The sequence below is a fragment of the Mytilus edulis genome, chromosome 11, assembly GCF_963676685.1.
Source record: "Mytilus edulis chromosome 11, xbMytEdul2.2, whole genome shotgun sequence".
In the NCBI taxonomy this organism is placed as follows: Eukaryota; Metazoa; Mollusca; class Bivalvia; order Mytilida; family Mytilidae; genus Mytilus; species Mytilus edulis.
The window spans coordinates 46,990,762-47,014,173 of record NC_092354.1 but is presented as its reverse complement, the minus strand read 5'-3'; the positions used below and the strand labels follow the sequence as shown (position 1 = coordinate 47,014,173).

General features: G+C 33.6%; 2 protein-coding genes and 1 long non-coding RNA gene across 4 annotated transcripts; 1 reads left to right on the top strand and 2 right to left on the bottom strand.

The window, feature by feature from the left end:
- Positions 1 to 1,947: 1,947 nt before the first annotated feature.
- LOC139495695 (uncharacterized) lies at positions 1,948 to 14,871 on the top strand. Its single transcript, XM_071284028.1, has 5 exons — positions 1,948 to 2,122; positions 9,716 to 9,831; positions 10,180 to 10,761; positions 11,164 to 11,256; positions 14,598 to 14,871. The coding sequence occupies exons 1-5, from the start codon at positions 2,109 to 2,111 to the stop codon at positions 14,753 to 14,755; spliced, it is 963 nt and encodes a 320-aa protein (XP_071140129.1). The 5' UTR covers positions 1,948 to 2,108; the 3' UTR covers positions 14,756 to 14,871.
- Positions 2,295 to 7,323, bottom strand: LOC139495693 (uncharacterized). Of its 2 annotated transcripts, XR_011657433.1 has the most exons (4): positions 6,686 to 7,323; positions 6,343 to 6,481; positions 3,821 to 3,920; positions 2,295 to 2,791 (listed from the first exon to the last, which is right to left on the bottom strand). It is a non-coding gene; the product is annotated as an uncharacterized lncRNA (long non-coding RNA). The 2 variants fall into 2 exon arrangements; XR_011657432.1 differs by having other exon boundaries at positions 6,343 to 7,323.
- A 1,507-nt stretch (positions 14,872 to 16,378) lies between the features above and the next one.
- LOC139495694 (uncharacterized) lies at positions 16,379 to 18,515 on the bottom strand. The gene is made up of 2 exons (XM_071284025.1): positions 18,304 to 18,515; positions 16,379 to 17,501 (listed from the first exon to the last, which is right to left on the bottom strand). Exons 1-2 carry the CDS (start codon positions 18,414 to 18,416, stop codon positions 16,463 to 16,465), a joined length of 1,152 nt encoding a protein of 383 aa, XP_071140126.1. The 5' UTR covers positions 18,417 to 18,515; the 3' UTR covers positions 16,379 to 16,462.
- Between the last annotated feature and the right edge of the window lie 4,897 nt (positions 18,516 to 23,412).

Sequence of the window (23,412 nt, the reverse complement as noted above, 5' to 3'; positions counted from 1 at the left end):
CATACACTTTACTTTTATGTGTTTTTCCCCAGAAAGTTTGGAAGATTGAAGATGTACTTATCGCTGTAGTATCTGCAAATAAAATATTCAATTGGCTTAAATAATGTATCAAGGGAAGCAAATCTTAATTTATTTAACAACCTTGTTTGGTTCATTCAATCTTTAGTGAAACAAATTTTAAGTTTTAAGACACAAAAATCATTGTTTTGTTTTTTCAGGAAGAAAAACAAGTAAAAGGCCACATATTGAAGATATCGACGATTGGCAAGATAAATTTCTATACTTTTAAACCTGTTGTGAAATTTTCTTTTTGTGTTTCCACCATATCTATTGGTGCTATCAAAATATGCCATTCTTTGGTCATAATTTTTTCTTTTTAACTGAGCAACGCCAATATCGTGCAGGTATCTGTACTTTTCCAAGAAATATGGCACGTGATACACCATAGCTGTAAAACACATATATCATCAAAAATATTTAGTAAAAAAACAATCTTTACAAACAAATGAGACAAAAATTGTCAATGTAACAGTAAAATATAAACATGTGACAATTTCAGTACAAAATGTTGAGCAATACATAAATGCATGACGTTCTTTATTATATATGCACTCAGTTATATATTGCAACAGAATTAACAGATACCGTTTGCATATAAACCTTTAACATATTTTCCCTAATTGGTAATGCTATGTGGGATGTATAAGTACACTCCCGCATCACGATAAAATGAGAATATATACTAGTAATGGTTTCTATTAATCCATCAAACTATTGTAAATTTATGTGTGAAGTAATTCTAACTAGAAGAAACGAATCTGAAAATCATAAAAAAATGAAACAACACGTTTAATAATTTCGTACATAAAATTAGTAAATTAATTTCCTCTTCACGAGTTCATAATTTATAAAGAATCTTTTAAAAATTTCAGTTTCCACCACATCTACTTCGACAATTATTTGGATTTGCACAACAATTTCCAATGCACCTTTATTTAAAAATGACAACCATGTTCAGTCGAAACAACAACAACCCGAGCAGCCCACGTAGATAGTTCCCTAGGATGGAATGAATTTTTATGAGATGGCTTCAATGCCTTATGAGTTGGAGCAGCTGTATTTTCAATTTGAGGTGTGTTTGATGTCTGTCTCACTAGTCACGATGTTCAAGTTTTGATCTTTCTTGATGTATAAAAAGACTTGAAATAGAGGAGCTCTTTTACCACAAACAAATTGAAAACATAAAAGAATTATGATTCAATGGAAAGGATTCAAATTTCACGGATGACAAAGGGAACCATGGAACCAGAGGAAGATGCCTGCCATTTCCATCAATAAATACTGGCTATTAAAAACATACTGAACAATTTTTCTTTGTCAATCAAAACGCCCCGAGGAGCAGTACAATTAATTTAAATTGAAGTGTACTAATAGTTGTGGTGATTTTTTTTCATTGAACTATTTGATATTACAATACATGACCAAAAAAAATTAAACTGTACAAGGGAAGGGTATACATGATAGATTCATATAAATCTATATAATAGTGCACCATTTATATTGAAAACCAGGCAAGGGTTTCGTGAACTTATGGATTAATTATTTAAATGATGTATGCTGTACGCCTCATTTATAACACAATAAGACATAGAGGTTTGATGAACTGAACATTTGAAAATAATTGTTCACATGGGTATTGATGGCATGCTCGTTCTAATCAACATAAATAATTTTGTACTAAAGGCATAACGCAACTCCTCAGTCCTGGATAGTCGAATAACATATAATTGTTTAAGAAGCTATATGATTATACTTTTACAGGTATCAAATGCAAATATATAGTAACCACGTATGCTGCCATAATGATAGTCGGATTTGCACAGGTAGAATGAATATATTTTTGTCGTTGTTAGTTCTGGAATATTTAAACAAATGGTGGACATTTCACTAAGGTCCTACTTGTTTCCGGAAAAAGGCGTACGCCTTTCGCCGGTGGCGAACGCCCGGTGCACTTGTTTCACAAAATTTTGGATGCGCGCGCAATAACGGCTTACGCCGCCCTCGCCTGTCTCAGGACTCAGGCGAAGGCGGCGCATTTTCATTTCAAGATGGCGGAAAGAGTGTAAGTGAGAAAAACTAAAGGTTACAAATACTGAAAAACAACCAGTAAACGAAAAAATATTATTGTTAAGTGCAATTTATCTTCATAAATATAGAATATCAGTTTTGAGTAAAAAAATTTAGCTGGTTGCTAAGGTAAAATTTGTCCCTAGCAACAACAAAGAAATCATGATAGAATCAAATTTTCTTCTTTATTTCTAGTGATAACACAACTATATTGCATGGAAAAATACATTTTCAAGTTTTCTCAATTTTTTTTGGTGGCCACCTGTTGGTTGATTCTTATAGAGAATTGATGTTAAAATACAATACAATAATGTTATCCCCTAAGTCTATAAACAATGCTAAGGACATTTGTTTATGGTCGTACAAAATAAAGAATTGGATGCTTTTAGTGTTTGTTCATCTTTACAACAACTCCATGCTATAATTAAGCACATTGGAAGCAATTATAACATCCATTTTGAACCTTTTAACCATCTTGATGCAAATTTACAACAAAACTTAAAAATCATACCAAACTGCTTGTTCCATGTTTCACCCTCGTTCAAAATCATGAGGATTGTGTTTGGTGTGAGAGTTGAAAAAAATTCGTCATCTATTTCCACACCATCTTCATTTAGAACAAATGTTATATGGTTGCCCTCTGCAATAGTAAACTTTTCCTTACCTAAAAAGAAATGACTTTATTCATATAAATGTGATTATATTATGTAAATTACAGCAAATGATCCCAATTCCAAAAATTAAACAAATGACATGCTCATTTAATATTTAGTAATTTAATTTTGACAGACTGCTACAGGACCTGTGTTGCTCCTACCAATTTACTTACTTCATGAACAATCTTTATCCTAGATGGATTTTGATAATTGTTTCATTAGAATTTAAGACAATCTTTATATATATTGTGTCCTTTTTCTTTCTAACAGAGTTGTAAAAAATGGAAGAATGTGTCCATTGGCCACAGATGCCCCCACATGTAAATATATTTGTTTTTGGTTTTTTTATGTTTATAAAGGGGCATAACTAACCAACCAGTAAATTTGACACTGACATATTTGGAACTTTATCTGTGTGTTTATCTGTGTGTTATGATAATGAGTATTGTGTATAAGTTTCATAATATTTGATTGAAGCAAACTTAAGTTAGAGATCGGAAACTTAAAAGTTATAGCTATTTTTATGTTTATAAGTGGGTATAACCCAAGAACGATAGAAGTGGCACTACTTGATCTGTGTATTATGGTAATAAGCATTGTATGTAAGTTTCATAATATTTGGTTGAGGCAAACTACAGAACGTTAGAGATTGGAAACCACAGATTTAGCAATTTTTATGTTAAAAAGGGGCATAACTCAGTAACAGTTAAAGTGACACTCTCCAATTTCGAACCTGATCTGTGTTTAATGGTAATAAGCATTGTGTACCTTTTCACATCAGGACAATAAAAGATTTTGAGTAGGCAGCTATTTTCTAGCTAGGTAGCCTCACTAGTAGGGTAGGGCATTTTTACATTTAGGTATTTTTAATGGACTCAGAGGTTTCACAAAAGAAGAATTCTTTAAAGGAAAATTTGCAACAGATGAGACAGTTGGACAGAGGACAAAGTTGATGGCAATACATCACCCTGGATGTCCAGCTTCTTGTTTTGTTTATTATTACTATTCAAATTCAAACCATAGCAGTATAAACTTACATTTATTGACCATATCTGCAAATGAAGAGGCAAATACACCTTTTCTTATCCTCCTGTCATGCGTAAAAATCTTTAACGGTATTTTTGTCTTCTCTGTGTCCTTAAAAAAATGCAATCAAACTCAGGTATACTTTATGTATGGACTTCTATGTATAGAAACGTGATTTTTGTATGATAATATAGTCTTTAGTCAACTATGAGTATGGATAAATGCGATTCAGAGAAGATCCAAGATCTTTGAAATAGTTTACGACGACGGACAACGGATGACAGACGACGCCAAGTGATGGCATAAGCTCACATGGCCTTTTAGGCTAGGTGAGCTAAAAATGCATTTAAAAAGTTTTTATTACTTTTAAACACAGGGATACAACTTTTCAAGTTTTTTTACTAAGTTGAAAATGAGTTCAAAGTAATTTGATAAAATGCTTAAAAGTATGTAGGCTTCATATTAGAAGTTCTTTATAAAAGGCAAAATTAGAAAAATTAAAATATCTAGCAAATTCTACCTTCAAACACTATTTAAGGGGACGACCATGTTGAGGGCCAGGAGGATTTTGAATAATAAATAACTTGTCCTGAAAAAAGCTGAAAATAACTAGATATCAGTGAGATGGCCATTGGGAGCCATCACTGTGGGCCCGCTGTCAATAACAGACACAATCTTTACCATAGGACATGGGATTCCCAACTGTAAGTGTTTTACCTTGACCTTTGACCTACAAAATTGTTGCTTAATAAACATGTCGAGTACAAACTTATCCTAATGGTTCTCAAGGTATGGAGCGGACAGGATCTTTCCCATAGGTCATGGGGTTCCATAATAAAATCTAAATTTTTGACCTTGACCGTTGACCTACAAATTTGAACAAACATTATGACACAACTCTTGTATGTTAAGTATAAACTTTGAAATCATAATGGTTCTCAAGATATGGAGCGGACAGGATCTTTCCCATAGGACATGGGGTTCTATACCAAAACCTAAGTATTTGACCTTGACCTTTGACCTACACAGTTGAACATACATTATGACACACTCTCTGGTATTGGTCAATATACATGTGAAGTATAATTTTGAAATCATAACAGTTCTTGAGATATGGAGCGGACAGGATCTTTCCCATAGGACATGGGGTTCTATACTAAAACCTAAGTTTTTGTCCTTGACCTTTGACCTACAAAGTTGAACATACATTATGACACACCCTCTGGTGTTGGTCAATATAAATGTGAAGTATAAACTTTGAAAAAATAACGGTTTTCAAGATATGGAGCGGACAAGATTTTGTTATGGACGGACGGACGGTACGACGGACAGACGGACTGATCACTATAGGGCGACCCGCCTTTGGCGGGGCCCTAATAACGTGAGCCCAATTGTCAGGAAAAAAATAATCTGGCATGACAAGAGGGGAATTAGTTTTAAATGAGGTTGAAAATAAATGGTCGTGTGCACAAAAAATAAACCACCACGCAAAAAGTGAAAATAAAAAACTCATCCCAAAAAATTCTTGAGACCCCCTACCTCCCTCTTACAGTACAACCCAGAGTACAACCTGGAACAAACTCTTAGTATATGGTCAACATCTGCTATAGTCGCATCAAATGGTGACCATTTATTTGAGGGGTCATAAAACCTGGGATGTTGGCCATTTATTGGGGTCATAAACCATGGACTGGTGGTCAAGCTAATCAGTTTCATTATTTTTTATCTATTTATTTAAAAGGTGTGTAAATGTTATCCTGCATCAGTACTTTACCTGTACAGGTGAATTGTTTTTTTTCCCATTGAAGTTGTCTACATGTGTATAAGTTTTGTTTAAAGATTGAAATAGAATTTTTGTATTTCTTCATTTCAAAAGGTTGGAAATCATCTACATGTAAAGGCCACAATGTATTATTATTTATTCTCTTTACATGTGATTCTTTTTTTCTTATTCTGTATTTTTTGGGATGCAAATAAATTCCCTCTCTCAAGCAGTTTCAAGTGTTTATATTGCAGAAAATTCAGTTCAATCTTTATCACAATGCTTAAATGATAAAGAGCTATAATTATTCAGTTTAAGATAATTTTTCCCTTTACAAAAGAATACAAAGTTGAACAACATCTTATTTATTAATAAAATCAAAAAGAAATTTAAATAAAATAAGTTTTGTAAGAAAAAGCAGACAAAATATCTCAAAATAAAGTTGTGACTTTTTTTCCTCTGACTTTTTATCCCTGATTTTTTTGTATGTGACTTTTTTCCTGTGATTTTTTTCCTTACATTCGTTTTTTCCCAATTTCAGTGTATGCTATATAAGAATGGGTACAGTTTTTAATGGCAAAAATGGCACACTCCTACCAAATAAAATCGAAGTTACCCCCCGTGGCCCCCAAAGACAGAAATCATACTACTATATATATATATATATATATATTCTCTTGTGCGCCCTCCTTCACAAAACAAAATATTCGGATATTCAATTTATATACATATGTTATTTATTTTGTTATTTTTATAGTAACTAAAATATACCTGATTATACATATCTACTGTAGCGCATTTGATGGAACTCACAGAGGAATATTCGGTGAAAGGGGAATGAAACGATCTGTATTGACTGTCCCCAGGTACGATCATCCACATGATCCATATCATAGGGGCCGGTAACATACTGTTTGAAAAAAAAATTACACTGATATGTAATAATATACAATTATGGCCTTCATCAAAAGTTTTAATATCCAAAATTATTAAATCGAGAAAAGAGTTATTTTCCTCGAGGTCCGTAGGACCGAGGGAAAATAATCTTTTTCGAGATTTAATAATTTTGGATATTAACTTTTATAAAGGCCATAACTGTATTATTATACTGAACTGAACGTTAAGTTGTTATTTGAAAGACGTCGTGCAAATTGCCACCAAATGAGTTATTTTGCCTACGCGCTCATTCCCACACAGTTATTTTGCATACGCGCAGTTGCCCGCGGGAAATATGGGGTTATTTTGACAACGTGCATATTCCCTAACAGTTATTCTGCCTATGCGCAGTTACCCGCGGGAAAGAGGGGTTATTTGTGAAGGTTATTTTATTATAGTGGTTACTATAGTAAAGTATAATAATACGTATTATTACATATCAGTGTAAACATTTTTTTTTCAAACAGTATGTTACCGGCCCCTGTGATCCAGACATGTATATATGGCGGCACAGGCACTTGTCTCAGAAAACGAATCCTATATTATGTAGGGTTATTGTATGAATATTGGGGAATTGTCCGGAGTAGAATTTAATATTATTGCACGAGCTTGTGAGTGTACAAGGGACAATATTCCCCAATAGTCTTTTTGTTGTTGGGATGTATAAGTGCTGAGCCACTCTGTTTTTGTTAGATGTATTTCTATCCATCTGATGTGTTAAGCCTTTTTCAACTGATTTTTATAGTTCGTTCCTATATGTTGTACTGTTACACCACTGTCCAAGGTTAGGGGGAGGGTTGGGATCCCGCTAACATGTTTAACCCCGCCGCATAATGTATGTATGTGCCTCTCCTAAGTCAGGAGCCTGTAATTCAGTGGTTGTCGTTTGTTGTTGTGTTACATATTTATGTTTTGTTCATTGTGTTACATTTGTCATTTAGGGCCTTTTATAGCTGACTATGCGGTATTGGTTTTGTACCGTACGCGTACGGTGACCTATAATTGGTAATTTCTGTGTCATGTTCTTTCGTTCTTATGTTGTACTGTTTCACCACTGTCCCAGGTTAGGGGGAGGGTTGGGATCCCGCTAACATGTTTAACCCCGCCACATTATGTATGTATGTGCCTGTCCCAAGTCAGGAGCCTGTAATTCAGTGGTTGTCGTTTGTTGCTGTGTTACATGTATTTGTTTTTCGTTCATTTATTTGTACATTAATTTGGCCGTTAGTTTTCTCGTTTGAATTGTTTTACATTTGTTATTTCGGGGCCTTTTATAGCTGACTATGCGGTATGGGCTTTGCTCATTGTTGAAGGCCGTACGGTTACCTATAGTTGTTAATTTCTGTGTCATTTGGTCTCTTGTTTAGAGTTGTCTCATTGGCAATTACACCAAATCTTTTTTATATATATCATAGAGGGAAATTTTTGTTTACTTAATCTGAGAATGGAAATTGGGAATGTGTCAAAGAGACAACAACCTGACTAAAGAACAGAAAACAGCCGAAACACTGATAAAATGTGTCGTCTTTGTACTGTGTATTGCACATACAAAAACATTGCGGTATGGGCTTTGATCATTGTTAAAGGTCGTACGGTGACCTATTATAGTTGTTAATTTCTGTGTCATTTGGTCTCTTGTGAAGAGTTGTCTCATTGGCAATTACACCACATCTTCTTTTTTATATTAACCGAACAATAATTAATCTGCCCCGTCATTTTTTTAGTACTGCACGAGATTTTTTTTCTCACTGAAAACTTCAAAGTAACAATAGTCACAAGAACAGTCATTGGAACTTTATATAGGGGGGAGGGGGTCTATATAGTTCAAATGAATTTGTGGTGTCTCAGAGTTAAAACATCAAAGGATCTTATTTTGCCGCAACTGTGAATTAAAAAAATTAGAACTCGACTGGCTCTCTTCAACGTAAATTTCGTGACACCCTATGTTAATTTATAGTCAAACCTGATTATTTTTTAAAGCGACCATTATACTTTCACAGCTGGGGAAAAAGGGTTGGGTTTTTTATGCACCAAAAACTTAATTCCCCTAACGTGTGTATACTACGGCAGACACGTGTAAAAGCCTTTTTATAGAAGTTTTTTTACAACAATAACTTAAAGATTGATTGATTGAGTGATTGTTGTTTGTTTAACGCCACATGAGCACAACAAGGCTATATCGCGGCGATATTTCATTTAATAAATTGTTTCTTATCTTACCTCCATTTGCTTGAAATAAAATGCCCAAATGTGATGGCGACCTGGTCCTTCCAAAATCAAAATGAAAATGAACAGGTTAAAATCGTGCCATATTTATCTCGATTTAGCTGAAAACTTTCCCGTTGCTCGCCTTAATTTAAACCAATTTGTTGCTTTATAAAACAATATATCGAAGAAAAAAAGGCAATTTATTATTATTGCATGATATTTTTATTGACTTATGAATTAATCTTAAAATGTTTTCTCGTTTTGATAATTTGTCGCGTTATTTAAAACGATTTATTTTTATGGCGATAAAAAACAAATCGGCTAAATGCCTTGTTAGGCATTTTGTCGAAAAAAATAAATCGCAGTAATAAGAAAAAAAAAGGCAATTTATTATTATTGCATGATATTTTTATTGACTTATAAATTAATCGTAATTTTTTTTCTCGTTTTGAAAATATGTCGCGTTATTTAAGACGATTTATTTGTAAGGCGATAAAAAACAAAGCGCCTAAATGCCTTGTTAGGCATTTTGTCGAAAAAAATAAATCGCAGTAATGAGAAATAAAGCAGTTTCCCGCTAAAAGTTATATCGCCTTCATGGATTATAAGTATTAAAACGAGGGTAATATACGCTTCCGTATGTTTGCATATAACTGCCATCGCGTTGTCGAGATAACTATCACGACAAGTCGACTTAGTAGGTCGACTTGTCGTGATAATTATCTCGACAACACGACAATGCGATGGCAGCTGTATGCCACCATAATATAAGACGACAAGTCGACTTGTTGTGATAACTATCTCGACAACACGACAACGCGATGGCAGCTTCATGCCACCATTTTTTTACTTTCTGTGAATCGTGATGGGACCCCCCTCCCCCATCAGGGCCCTCATCATTATATATTCACATGTATATGTCCCTCTTTTTGCACAGTCTTTGGCATGCAACATACATTTACTATCAATAAATTAATGAATATGATTGTGTTAATTTCAGATTTCCAGAGGAGCTTGTTCAAATTCATCTGAGAATACACAATAAGGATGAAAACTGTATAGTGACCAGAGTGTGTTTAACAACTCCAGCCATATCAAATCTTTTAGACAGTGGGGGTATATAATTATATTTCTTTACAAATGTATATACTTAATCATGTTAATATCACATTTACATTCCTTTTTTTTAACAAATTATGGCTAACATGTTAAAACCATGAGTTTGATGTAAGTGATGATATATTATTGTTGTTGGTGTTCAAAAGATTTCCTCTACATGCATATACATTGTACTTGTATCCAGTCAAAAGTAAAGCATAAGGTTGAATTGGGTTTGGTTTATAAAACATTGGTTAATGACTACTTGCAATGTTATATTTTGATTTTTAAAATTGTATTGAAATGGTATAATAACTATATTCTCAAAGCTTGTTCTGTATGATTTGAGCATTAATTTTTTTTCAGATATTGCAACTTCTGCAAAAGTGGTTAGGATAATGGAAAATTCAAAAGAAGAAGTTGTTGTGATAACTAATGTTGAACAAGCAGTACTACCAATGTTAGAAGATGAAGCTGTACATACCAATAAATCACCTACCTCCACCAATAAATCACCTACCTCCACCAATAAATCACCTACCTCCACCAGTAAAGCATCTACCTCAACCAGTACAGCACCTACCTCCACCAGTAAAGCACCTACCTCCACATCTCAAACTCAGACACAGTGGAATCAGAGATATGAAAAATTCCTATTAGATACTTATAAAACTTTTGAGGAATCCAAAAAACCAATCAAAAATAAATGGGGAGCTATTGCTGATCTTGTTAATAAAGAACTAGATGTGAAATTTACAGGAGAACAATGCAGGTTGAAAATTAAATGCCTAAAGGAAAAATTTGACAGACATCAGAAAAAATTGAACAAATCAGGAGAAGAACACACAGAAATGCCTCCAGAGTTGGAGATATTTGAAAGCCAGCCTGATGTCAAGCCAGTTATAACAATGGATTCATTTAAATGTGATAAAGGAAAGCGACAACATGGTAAATTTTACTCTCTTAAACATGTGATTATGAAGAATATTTTAAGCTTGTAAATTTATTGAATTGATTTAAAAAGTCTCATTATTTCATCACTATTAATGGCTTAAAATTTTTATTTCTATAAATAGAGCCTTAGCTTTTGATAAAACCTTGGATATAAAATATAGTTTGTTTGCTGTTCACCTACCGACCCAGAAAAATTGGCCCTACCCAAATAATTTTATTGCTGTTTTGAAATGAGAATTATTTTTATTGTCTGAATAGTTAGATGCGCCGCAGTTTTTAAATCGATAAAATAAAATAATTTTCCAACCTACCAACCCATATTTAAATATGTGAGTCAGGGAACAGCAAACAAACAATTTTTTAAGGGTGGCCTGGCCTATATTTTTATCATTGCAGAGGATAATGGTATTGATGTTTCTTCAGAAGAGGAAGAAGATAGAAGCATAAAACCGGATCCAAAAAAGGCAAAGTTATGTCCAACTCCGAATGGTTTGTATTCATTACACTTAAAAAACCACCATAATTCAGTACATGACTTACACTCTAAAAGGTATATAAAGTTATATTCATATTATCAATTTAATACATGAAAATATTATAAATATCATACATGTCAGCTCATGGGTGACTGTTGTGCAATTTCTCAACTTAGATGCTGAACTGTTAAGAATGTAAGGCCACTAATTTTAGATTTATGTCACTTGTGATCTAACAATCTCTATAAAATATAAGAACAAATGTGGATGATATTCATTACATTTTAGAATAATAAGGAATCGTATACATGTAGCACCAAGTTCTTCAAACACATTATTTATTTAATTTTTAACTTTGCCATTAAAAATATTTCTTCATTATTAATGATACCCTCAGGTGATAAATTTTCATTTGCATTCTTTATCATCAATCCCTATATGGATATGTTGTATTATAGAGCTTCAGCATGATCCTTTCAGCAGATATGAGTGGAAGGGTTCCCACCATCATTGTGTTGGTGAAATGTCCTGCAGGAAAGGTTTTATTCAAAATATAATGAACAGACAGACTGGAACTTACAACAAAAATCCTTGGGCATTTACCAGAATAATGTACCTACTTCTATTTCCCAAGACCACTCCAAGATATCTTATTCTGAAAAAAGACCCTTATAAATATGTTGAGTATAAATTTCACCCAGGATGCCGGAATGGATGTTAAATGGGTATGAAGTAAATTTTATTCCTCTTTAATAAATCAAGGCATTACTAAGTGAATTGTATGTTGCATAAATTTCTCCCTTAATCAAATTATTTATACTGCAACCTTTCTATCTGAGCAACCAAATTGCATTGACAGTATATTCATAAGTGATAATATGTCACTGGCATTAAAGCCTTGTCTATGACGTCAACAATATGTTTCTTTGGAAATTTTAATGTGTCCATGACGTTACAAGAAAGTACAGATTCGCTCCAAATTAACGTCGACATCTTCACTTTTTAAATCACAGTTTTCTCCCATCAATATTACTTTAAATTGTGTTTTTTAATGTTGCAGTATAAACACAATAATAGTACATTGACTTGACATATACTCGATATAAGGATTCGGCACGAAACGGTGAAAATCCTTGCCAATAATAATAATAATAATAAATTCTTTATTTAAAGAGGGTAACTCAATTAGAAATAGTCTAATTTTCATTGAGGCCCTCAAACAAAATACATGCATACAGTTAACATTCATACATTCATACATTAATTTACAATATATATTACTAGTATATACACAATTTAATCATTGAAATATACAAAGGGTAATAAATGACAATATTTGATATAGTTTTGTTAGAGGAAAACAAATTAGTTGACTTGCATATAATTTTCAAGAAATGATTATAACTATGTTTCTTGAATAATTCCACATTAGGACATTTCTTTATTTCGAGTGGTAAATTATTCCATACTTTGGTTGCAGAATAATGAAAAGATTTTTTATAAAAATTTGTATTTGGTCTTGGAACAAAAAGATCAGTATTAGAGACAGATCGTAAGTTGTGGCGTTGCACATCATCAATATTTAGTATTGCTAAGTAATCAGGTGTTAGCCCATTTACAATTTTATACATTAGAATTGATTGTTGGTATTTTATTCTTTTGGTAAAAGATAGCCATTTTAAAGAAGAAAACATGAAATTAGATGGAATAGAAATATCGCATTCCAGTATAATTCTTGCTACTCTTTTTTGAAGTTTATGATTCTATCTGAATCTTTTTGTAATAAATTTCCCCAAACTGAACTACAATAGTCTATATATGGTAGAATATATGCATTATAAAATAGTTGCCTTGTGTGTATTGGCAAATATACTTTAATTTTATATAAAAGTGATACTTTAGATGAGATAATTTTACATATACGATCAACATGATCTTCCCAGCTTAAATTTTCATCAATGTCTATTCCAAGTAATTTGAAAGAATGGACATTCTCAATACATGTTTCGTTGACGGTAATACATAATTCTGATAGTTGTTTAAGTTTTTTTTTTTAACCCAATTTCATACACTTAGTTTTTTGTGCATTGATTTTCATACTGTTATTGTTACACCAAGATTGTATAGTATTTAAATCATTTTGCAATATGCTGTTTATTTTTTCAATGTTTTTATCATGAAAATGCAATGTTGAATCATCAGCATATAAATCCATATTGGATTGTTTAACATGAAGTGGTAAATCATTTATATATATTAAAAATAACAGCGGACCTAAAATAGAACCTTGAGGCACTCCATACTTTACAAACGATTTATCAGATTTAATGTTAGCGTATTGGACTTCTTGTTGTCTGTCAGACAAATATGATTTTATCCAATCTATTATATGTTTTCCGATATGATAAAATTTTAACTTTTCTAGAAGTATGGCATGGTTAATAAGGTCAAAAGCCTTACTGAAATCTAAAAACACTGTACCAACTATTTCTCCATTATCTAAATATTTTAACCATTCGTCAATTAGTTTAGTTAGCGCTGTTTGGCAGGAATGACCTTGTCTGAAACCTGACTGGGCGATATGTAACAATTTTTTATTGTTAAGGAATTCATATAACAGTGTACATACATGTCTTTCGAAAATTTTAGATATGGTATTCAAAATAGAAAAAGACTCGAATTTTCCCGCATTTCTAAGCCTCGTCCTTATATCGTGTATATGTCTAGTCAATGTACTATTATTGTCTATATAGTAGGCCAGGTCAGAGATCTCCAGTGAAAGAGAGAATCGTGAATACTTTGGTCATTTATTCTCTTTATCGATCAAGCTGTTGTCTATTTGACATATTCCCTATTTCGATGATTCTTCATGATATTTCTTCTTTTTTCAAAAGGACCAATGGGCTTTTCTACACAATTAGGGACCCATTGTCTACTGGGTCTCTGCTACGCATACTTCAAGTATATATAATTGAGCATTATTTGTCATTTTGATGTACACACCTTATTCCTTCCTTTTACATTTTGAACTCACCTGACCCTAAGGGCCATGTGAGCTATTGGCATCACTGTACGTCCGTCGTCCGTCCGTCCGCAATTATAAAAAATGTTCTCCTCTGAAACTACTCAGCCAATCACAACCAAACTTTACCACAATAATTTTTACCAGTTTGGGCTGTTTTTCAAAAACAGTAAGAAGTAGAAAGAAACTTCAAAGTAAAAAAATATTCAGCAAAACAAAAAAACGATCTATAAGGCTTAAACTGCAGGTGAACGATTAAGGGCTCTTTGGAGCCTCTAGTTTCATTTTCCTGTCACTTAAAATCACATTTATACTTATTATTGTTTTTGCAGAGAAGGTCAAGTCAAAGAGAAAGACAAATGTTGAAGAAATGAAAGATTTTTTTGAGTCTCAAACCAATCAACAACAGGAAGCCAATGAAAGGAGACATCGTGAAAGATGTGAACTTATAACTAGTCTTGTTGGTGTTCTAAAAGATTTAGCTAAATAATAGTATATTTTGAAGGAACTTTAAATTCAAATCAGTTGTCAGGAAGACAATGTTTTAATTGTTTTAATTGATCAAAAAATTTAAATAGTAGTGGGAGTACTTTTCATGATAGTGTATGCAGTATTAACAGTTTGTGTTTTACTTTATTTTTTATATTTTTACTTTTATGCAAAAAGAGATATTTGCTGTATTCATTTTACAAAGTCATGACACTTTATATTTTTCTTTTTTATTTTATTTGTATATTTAATGTTATTTTTTTTATCAATGTTTTGGAATAAACATTTGTTTAAAGGATTTTTCATCTCATAGTTCTTATTTTATGATTTTGTTACTTGAAACATATTTTAAAATGAGAATGACATTGGATTAGACACAATTAAGCACTCCTAGACCCATCTTCACCATGGGAAAGCCTATGGTCGTAACATATTTTACGACCATCTCAAAAAGGGAAGTAACCTGGAGGTCAATTTATATTGTCTTGTTTTCAGACATTTATACACCCAATAATGACAAATCATTTTTACACAAAATACAACTCATTGCTGGCAATGTTTCCAGCTAATTTATGAACCATATTGCCAGGTATATATTGAATACTAGCCTTGCAAAAAATCGAGACCTGATGGTCGTAACATCAAAACAAGAATTCAAGTAGACCGAAAATAATGTTACGACCATCTCAGTATGTTACGACCATCAGGTCTCGGTTTTTTGCAGGGCTATTATTCAATATATACATGACAATATGGTTAAAAAATTAGCTGGAAACATTGCCAACAATGAGTTGTATTTTGTGTAAAAACGATTTGCCAGTAGCGGGTGTACAAATGTCTGCAAACAAGAAAATAAAATCTGACCCCAAGGTTACTTCCATTTTTGAGATAGTCGTAAAATATGTTACGACCATAGGCTTTCCCCCAGTGATCTTTCAAAATTAAGTATTGTCCCATTATTTTCTCCTTCAAGAAAGTGGTTTTGTAGTTAGTGGTTTATCTGTGTTGGGTTTTATTCGTTGGTTTTCTGCAGATCTAAAATTTACTGTAATATCCGTATTTTATTTTCTAATTACACTATAGGGAAACAGGGTAGAGAAAGGGAAGGTTTGGGTACCCAAAAAACTGGGTTAACCCTACCGCTAGCTCTTGTTAGCGTCGGTACCAAGTCCGGCTATCCCGATTTCCTGTAGTTATTAGTGTTTGTCTTTTGTCTTTCATTTTTGTTTTTGTGGAGTTTTCTGGTGGAATTTGGCCTGTGGTTGTGTGAAATTTTCTGTCATTGTAGACGTTTTCTCTTGTCTTTCCTTTTTTTAAATTTACAAATTCACAAACTTACAAAGGTAGAAGATACCGAAGTTATTGTGGTAAAATCGAAAATTTAAAAAAAATCGCAATCCAAAGGAAAATGCAAGAACCACTTAAATCAAAAGCCACAGGACAAACAAGTATAGACAAAAACGCAAAGCACATGCATTTCGAGTAGGAGGAAACTGTGGTTGGTTGATTGGTCAGGCAGAAATGCTGTTATCTGGTATTGTGTTTTGAGGTTTCATTGAACAGTCTATACCACATGATACATGTACATGTATTATACAAGTGTGAAGGGAATCAGAACTTCTACGATTGTAAGATTTGTTTTAATAAATTTAAAGTCATACAAGAACACAATGCAGTTGAGAAAGTTTTTTTATACATCATGTATACATCACAAGTTTAACTGGTTAGTAAGTCTTATCCTCTTGAGAGAACCCTCTCTATCATTTTCATCAAAGAGGTTTGCAACTAAGTTGTCATCAGCCACATCGTCATCGCCTTCTAACATATCTTCAAGTTCGTCATTGTTTAGTACAGCAATGTTGTGTAAAATGCATGATGCTGCAATAGTTCTGCATATTCTACCTAAATCTTTCAAGTTGACATACTTAAGACGACGGAAACGCCCCTTTAATAACCCAAATGCACGCTCGATCACTTGACGTTTTGACGATAGCGATTTGTTATAATTTACTTGTGCTCTTGTTAAGTTGCCATTGTCTCTGTATGGTGTTAATAACCATCTCCTTAGGGGGTATGCTCCATCCCCCAAAAGATGAAATCTACCAACTTGACATTTTGCATCTCCTCTTTCCCAAATTTCAGAATGTCTTAATACTTTAGCATCATGTACCCGCCCAGGCCATCCAACATTTATGTTTGTAAACTGTGTATCATCTTTGCAAACGCCTTGCAAAATAACAGAATGAAACTTTTTCCGGTTAAAATATGCCTGTGGATTCTCCACATGAGGTTCAATTGGTATGTGGCTACCGTCAATGGCCCCGACTACATTTGGAAAATGCCGTGTTCCCATATTGTCAAAATTATTTGCAATAGCTGCTAGTTCATTGCTGTCAGGCCATACTATGAACCTGTCCATAAGATTTTCATAAATGGTATCAATAACATTGTTTTTGTGTTTGAGGAATGCATATTCTGTAACACCAAACAAGTGGCTGATTTGAAGCGTAGTCTCTTGTGAAGCAAGATATTTTAATGTCATAAGTACTTGTTTCTCAATTGGCATTTCCAATTTCCCACCAGTACTCGGATTTCTTAAGTGCATTCTATTGAACTGTCCCAATGTTTGACATAGAAACTCGCAGGTCTCTCTGGAAACGCGAAAAAATCTTTTAAAAGTGTCTGCAAGGTATTCTGGAATCGTCTCCTCATAAAAGTCTAGTACTTTGAATCTATCATGTCTCAACCTATTAAAAAAAAGAAAGCCCATTTTAAACATACAATACAACTCTCAACCAGGAGCTGTCTTTAACTGTTTTTATATTAACATAAATTTTTGTGGCAGAATTTAAAAAAATGACGTGAAGTGCTCAAAGTTTAACGAATGCGTTGCACATACACAACTTTTTTAATTTCTCATTGTTTCAACAGTAAACTTTGTAGGGTCTTGGAGGAATATAAGCATTGCATAGTGATTCAACATAAATAAAGATACACATTTTTTAAATTAAATTTACTTTAACTCTACCCTACCACTAGCTTTTGTAACGTGGTTCCAGAAAATGATGCAGAAGAAGAAGAAATTCTGATGGGGGGTATATATTTACAACCCCCAACAATCAAATTGTTATCCTCTTAGGCACAGACCATTTGATTTTCTGGGGAGGAGGATTTATATGCGTGCCGGGATTTTTTTTTCGGCCGCTTCGCGAGCCAGATTATTTTTATCATGATAGTACAATTTTGTTGGGGAAATTTCTTTTTTTTAATAGCAAACTTTCGAGCCAGATTATTTTTTTTCAACATAGATACTGACCAGAATTTTTTTTGGGACAAAAATCAGAGGCATATTTTTTTTATCCACCCCTCCCCCCCCCCCCCCCCCCCCCCCCGGAAATCAAATGGTCCGTGCCTTAGATGGGTAAAATGAGATACTGTAGCACTGTATTGATGTTTAATTAATCTCGGTGTAGCAATGCATCTTGCGATTATCGATAAAATATCTATGGCATTCCCCAGTTTATGGCTTTTAACCTCTTAAAAACTAACATTGACACCATTGAACACTTTACTACTGCTGAAAGTGCCTCATCTTCCCCGGAATCGCAGTCTTCAGCCAGATAAACAGCAAGTACAGCCGCAGCCGGTACAACTGTCGCCATGTTGGATGATATGCCGGTTTACTTGTTTTGAGTCAAAATACGGCGTACGCCGTTAGCCGTTCGCCGTTCGCCTATCCTTTGTGAAACAAGTTGGACCTAAGAGTCACATGAATGTGTATGCTAATGTTAGTGCAAAGAAATGAGTACCTTTTAAAACTGTAATACTTGACAAAACAAACTAAAACCGAGGGAAACGCATTAAGAAATAGGACAAAACCAAATACAAAAACAGAAACAAAGCACTTATGTCAAACATGACAAGCAACAATATCGAAATAATAACAACTGTAAGTATTGTGGAAGAAAACATGAACATTCTAGATCCATCTGGCCAGCGTGTAGAAAATGTGGCAAAAACAATCATTTTGAATCGGTGTGACAATCAGGAAAGATAACAAAAACGAGAAGATCACATCCAGTTTGAACTCTGTCATATGATCATGCATCAGAAGATTACGACAGTGATGAATTTTTTGAAATCAAAGCAGTTACCCTTGTACCGATCAACACTGTAGATGGTAAGATTGATTGATTGTTGGTTGCTTAACGTCCAGTGGCAAATATTTCATGCATATTCAGGACGAGAACCAGTTTACAATAAATACAATAGGTAGGTTGATACAATAGTGGCCATCTGGGATGATGGTCGGAGAAATTTGGACTGCCACCGGAAAATGAGGATATATTGGATAGGGACATTAATTTTGCCTTGCAACAGGCCACCTACGGACCCCTCAAAGAGTTGTTGCAAGGGTTCTTAACGTGCAGAGAGCGTGGCACTCTCTTTACACGAGGCATCGGATTTAACGTCCCCTTCTGACCGGACGTGACTGCAAACTTGATACATCCCGCACAGCCAAACGGACGCCCCACTTCGGCAAGCGTTTTACTGCCGGTCGGGAGAAGACCAAATGACCATATTTCTATACCCCAGTCACCCTTGGGGACTGTAGATGGTAAGAATAGCCGTCATGTATACGCAACAATGAACATTGTAGGTAACAAAATCATGCCAGTCAGATTTCAATTAGACAGTGGTGCAACATGTAACATTATAAATAGCAATGCACTGAAGGAATTAAAGAATTAAAGAAAACAATCCAAGTCCTCTAGATGTACAATAACACTACAATAAAACCACTTGGTACTCGACAGCTGAAACTAATTAATCCAAAGAATAATGCTAAATTCAAAGCAGAATTTATTGTTGTGGAAGATAAAACACTCACTCTACTACTTGGTAACAAAACAGTTCTCAAGCTATGAACTTAATGACAATACACTATGAAAACATTAAAAGTGTACCAATGCTCAACCAGTAGTACACCCACAATAGAAATTGATATTATCATTTACAATGTATGTTGGTTTTTTTTTTATTATGCAAGTTATGCATTTTTTAAATTCTCTAGTCAAAGTTCATTATTTTTAGTCAAGTGAAAATTTAGAGTTCAATTTATTTATTTTATTTAAAGAAGAAAGGATGTAACAATACTCCAATTTATAAGACGCTTCCGGGTCTGCATACTTAGCTATTGTTTATTTACAAATTGTTAGATTGGAATGTACCCATGATGCGTTGTATTGTAATTAAATATGTAGTTCAGCTGTGTTCTATCATGAAGCCAAATTTGATACAGGTACATGCTTATTGACATGGTGTTTGGAAGTTCAACAATGAAAGCAACGTATCAGGTATGCATCTTACACATGTTAATAACTATTCAGTCATTCAAACACATCAGTAGTTAACCTTTATTAAACAATATACCACCAAGCGAGTGGCCGGTTTAACCATGTGTGTTTTCTGTATTCATTGTTAATTATAGGCCCAGTCACAGGTAGATAGAAAATAACTTTGTCGTTGTTAGTACACGAGGAGATCCGAATGTTCGAAGGTGGTGGATGTGTATTTTACCTGTGCGACTGAAAATTGTATTTTATGTGGTGGAGGCATAACATTGAGAAGATTCAAGTTTATTAGTGTTCCCATACATTTACAACAAGCCAGAAACTATTAATTTACATTCAGAAAACGTCAATTCCTACATTTTTAAAGTCTGTTACAAGTACATTTTTCCTGACACTTCTGCACGAGAAAAAATGGCGGCTTTTTAAAAAAAACCAAAACATACTAAAACAATCTGGTCTTTGGCGATCTGCAATCATTCTATTAAATTTCCAGCTTATATAACATTGAATACAAGAAAACTTCTCAATACTATTGCATTGTTGACATTTTAGTGAATCTGTATTTTAAACTGTGCTTATAAACGAGCAGAACTATCTTCAAATTTTATCGAAGTGTTTTTTTTAGAAACAAGACTCAGTTTTAGATTTTATTTGATTTATCCTACATAAACAAATTTCAATCATAGGATTCGAACAATTCATCTAGCATTATATAACATTTTATTCATCTGTGGCTTTTAGCAAAATATATATAGATTTGCTTGCACGAACTAATTAGTACCTGTGTGTTATAGTTGCTTGCATAGCTTGATTTTAGATTTTAGAGTAGTGTGTAGTCAACAATATTATTTTACCCTCTAAAACTTTATCGTTTATATGCTGACAATCTTAGTTTTTATTCATGACGGAGCATAAACTATTAAAGTATCTTGCAAAACCATTTGTAATACCAGCTGGGGTAAATCAACTGACTCCTGTAGTGTTTACTGACAGTAAAGGGAAATATTTGGAAAGGTATTGCAGAAATACAGTTGAGAATAGTATTAAATGGTGGAATCAATCTGGGCGTAGCTCCTCTCAAGCTCTTGTATGGTTAAAACAAAACCTTGAATACAAAATTGGACATCTTGATAATATTGCGCTATATGTATGGTTTGGCACATGCGATCTCACTACTTACGACAAAAACAGTAGATATATTACCTTAAGAACTGAAACGGATGATTCCATTCAAACAATTGTTAACAATTATCAAGAAATTGCTGATCTCCTTAAGAGTTATCCTGGGTGTAAATTAAGATTTTTGGAAACTCCACCATACTCTGTATCTCTTTGGAATTCGTATCAAAAACATCCAGATGTTCAACAATTCAAAAATGATGACGACATTCTATTAAAACAAATAAAGGCATTAAACAATCACATCAGATACATGAATGACACATTGGGAACTAGAACTCCAAATTTATCAGCTGATATTCATCATAGAATCAATACAAGCAACAAAAATAGTTTGAACATAGCCAGAAATCAATATAACTTCAATCTGTATAAAGACGGCATCCATCCTTCAAAAAACCTTGCAAAAGTCTGGTTAAAGAAGATAACCCAGCAAATAAAAACTGACTGTTGGTAATTAACAATCCTGCTTTGAAATATTATTTAAAGACAATCTGTATATCGCTGCTGTGACATTGTGGGGGAACGGTGGGATTTTCCACAGTACTCTTACTTGCCACAACATATTTTATACTAAATTGCTGGTTGTTTAAAAATAAAAATTAAAGAATATGGAGCTAGCCCAAAGAACTAAGCGAAGAACGTCCAACAAAGGCAATAATATGAGCCCGCACCAAAAATATGAAAACAACTATACTTTGAATATTGAAAAATCTTTGAAGAAAAAATTAGAAAGTACTAAAGTCACTGAAATAACATACTCAAAAACCGGAGGCGGTATCACTGGAAAATTTGATGCTATAACTTTTGAGCTTTTTTTATATGCATGTGAAATCTACTATAAAAATTCACAGGACATACTTGACTTCAGTAAAACTGCTGCAACTGACAATGTGGGTAATAATGTACAAATAACCTATAGTATCACTGATACATCAAATAAAAGCTTTACTATAAACGCCTATATAACAAAGTGTTCCTTGCTGATAAATGGAAAAAACGCGAATAGATTTGAACTGTGTGACATTTCAAAAATACACAATATAATGGCGGACACCAAGATATCTGGTATAAAGATAAACATAGTGAAAAGTAACAGAAAGCTTGCGGAGCAACTTGAAGAGGCAATTGCAACGCTGCATTCTGGGCTAGGATTAGCAAATACATCAAAATCTCAAATGGATATTGTGCCAAATATAAATCAAGAGGAGAGATGTCTCAAATGTAACAGAAATTGCAGAACAAAAGCTGTTCTCTGCATCTATGGTCACTGGGTACATTATAATTGTGAAAAATTTTCTGAAGATGATGTAAAAAATGTGAAAAGAAAGGATTTTACTTATGTATGTACAGTCTGTACTCTCAAAAAAGCTAAAAATAATAATATTGTAAAGGCATTGGAGGCGAATGATAAACAAGACATAACCTTAGCTGAGTCACTTCTACAAGAAGAAAATGTACTGAACTGTCAGGCGTGTGATATGGCTATACTAAACAATGTAGATTGCTGTTCTGTTTGTCTGATGAAATTTCACAATACTTGTATGGACACCACCAACCACACCTGCTTTGCTTGTCTAGGGCTTAAAGACCAAAGTGAAATTGTACAACCAGTTGACACACAAGATCAGCAAACTTTGGCTAAAACAATAGATGAAGAAGGTCTATTAGTAGACAACAAAATTGTTGACAGCTCAATGCAACATACAGAAAGGAATGAAGAAACTATAACAACAAGTAGTACTCTCTCATCATGCTCAAATAACATCAATTCCACTGCGCAAGATCAAAATGAAACCAGTGCAAATTCCGAATTTCAGAAAATTAAAATGAAAGAACTTCGTCAACTAGAACAGAGATTGCGGAAAAAAGATGAACAGTTGAAACTGAAGGAGACTGCTATTAATGAAAACATGTCAGAAAAAACGAAAGTGCTGGATAGACTGTTTAAAGCTGAAGCAAGAAACCTAGAGTTGGAACAGACCGTAAAAACTCTATTCACAAGAATTGAGACACTAGAGGCCTATAAGACTACACAGGGAAACGGTGGGACTATCCACAGTATCCCTAACACTGAAGACAAAGTTAGTCATGATAGTACCTCAAGTGATAAACTCATAGTGGG

Coding starts and splice junctions, on each gene's coding strand:
- LOC139495694 (XM_071284025.1), bottom strand. CDS start 18,416: ATGGCGACAGTTGTACCGGCTGCGGCTGTACTTGCTGTTTATCTGGCT. Junction 17,502..18,303: donor AAGTGTTCAATGGTGTCAAT/GTTAGTTTTTAA, acceptor TTTTTTTAATAG/GTTGAGACATGATAGATTCA.
- LOC139495695 (XM_071284028.1), top strand. Junction 9,832..10,179: donor AAATCTTTTAGACAGTGGGG/GTATATAATTAT, acceptor ATTTTTTTTCAG/ATATTGCAACTTCTGCAAAA. Junction 11,257..14,597: donor GTTATGTCCAACTCCGAATG/GTTTGTATTCAT, acceptor TTGTTTTTGCAG/AGAAGGTCAAGTCAAAGAGA.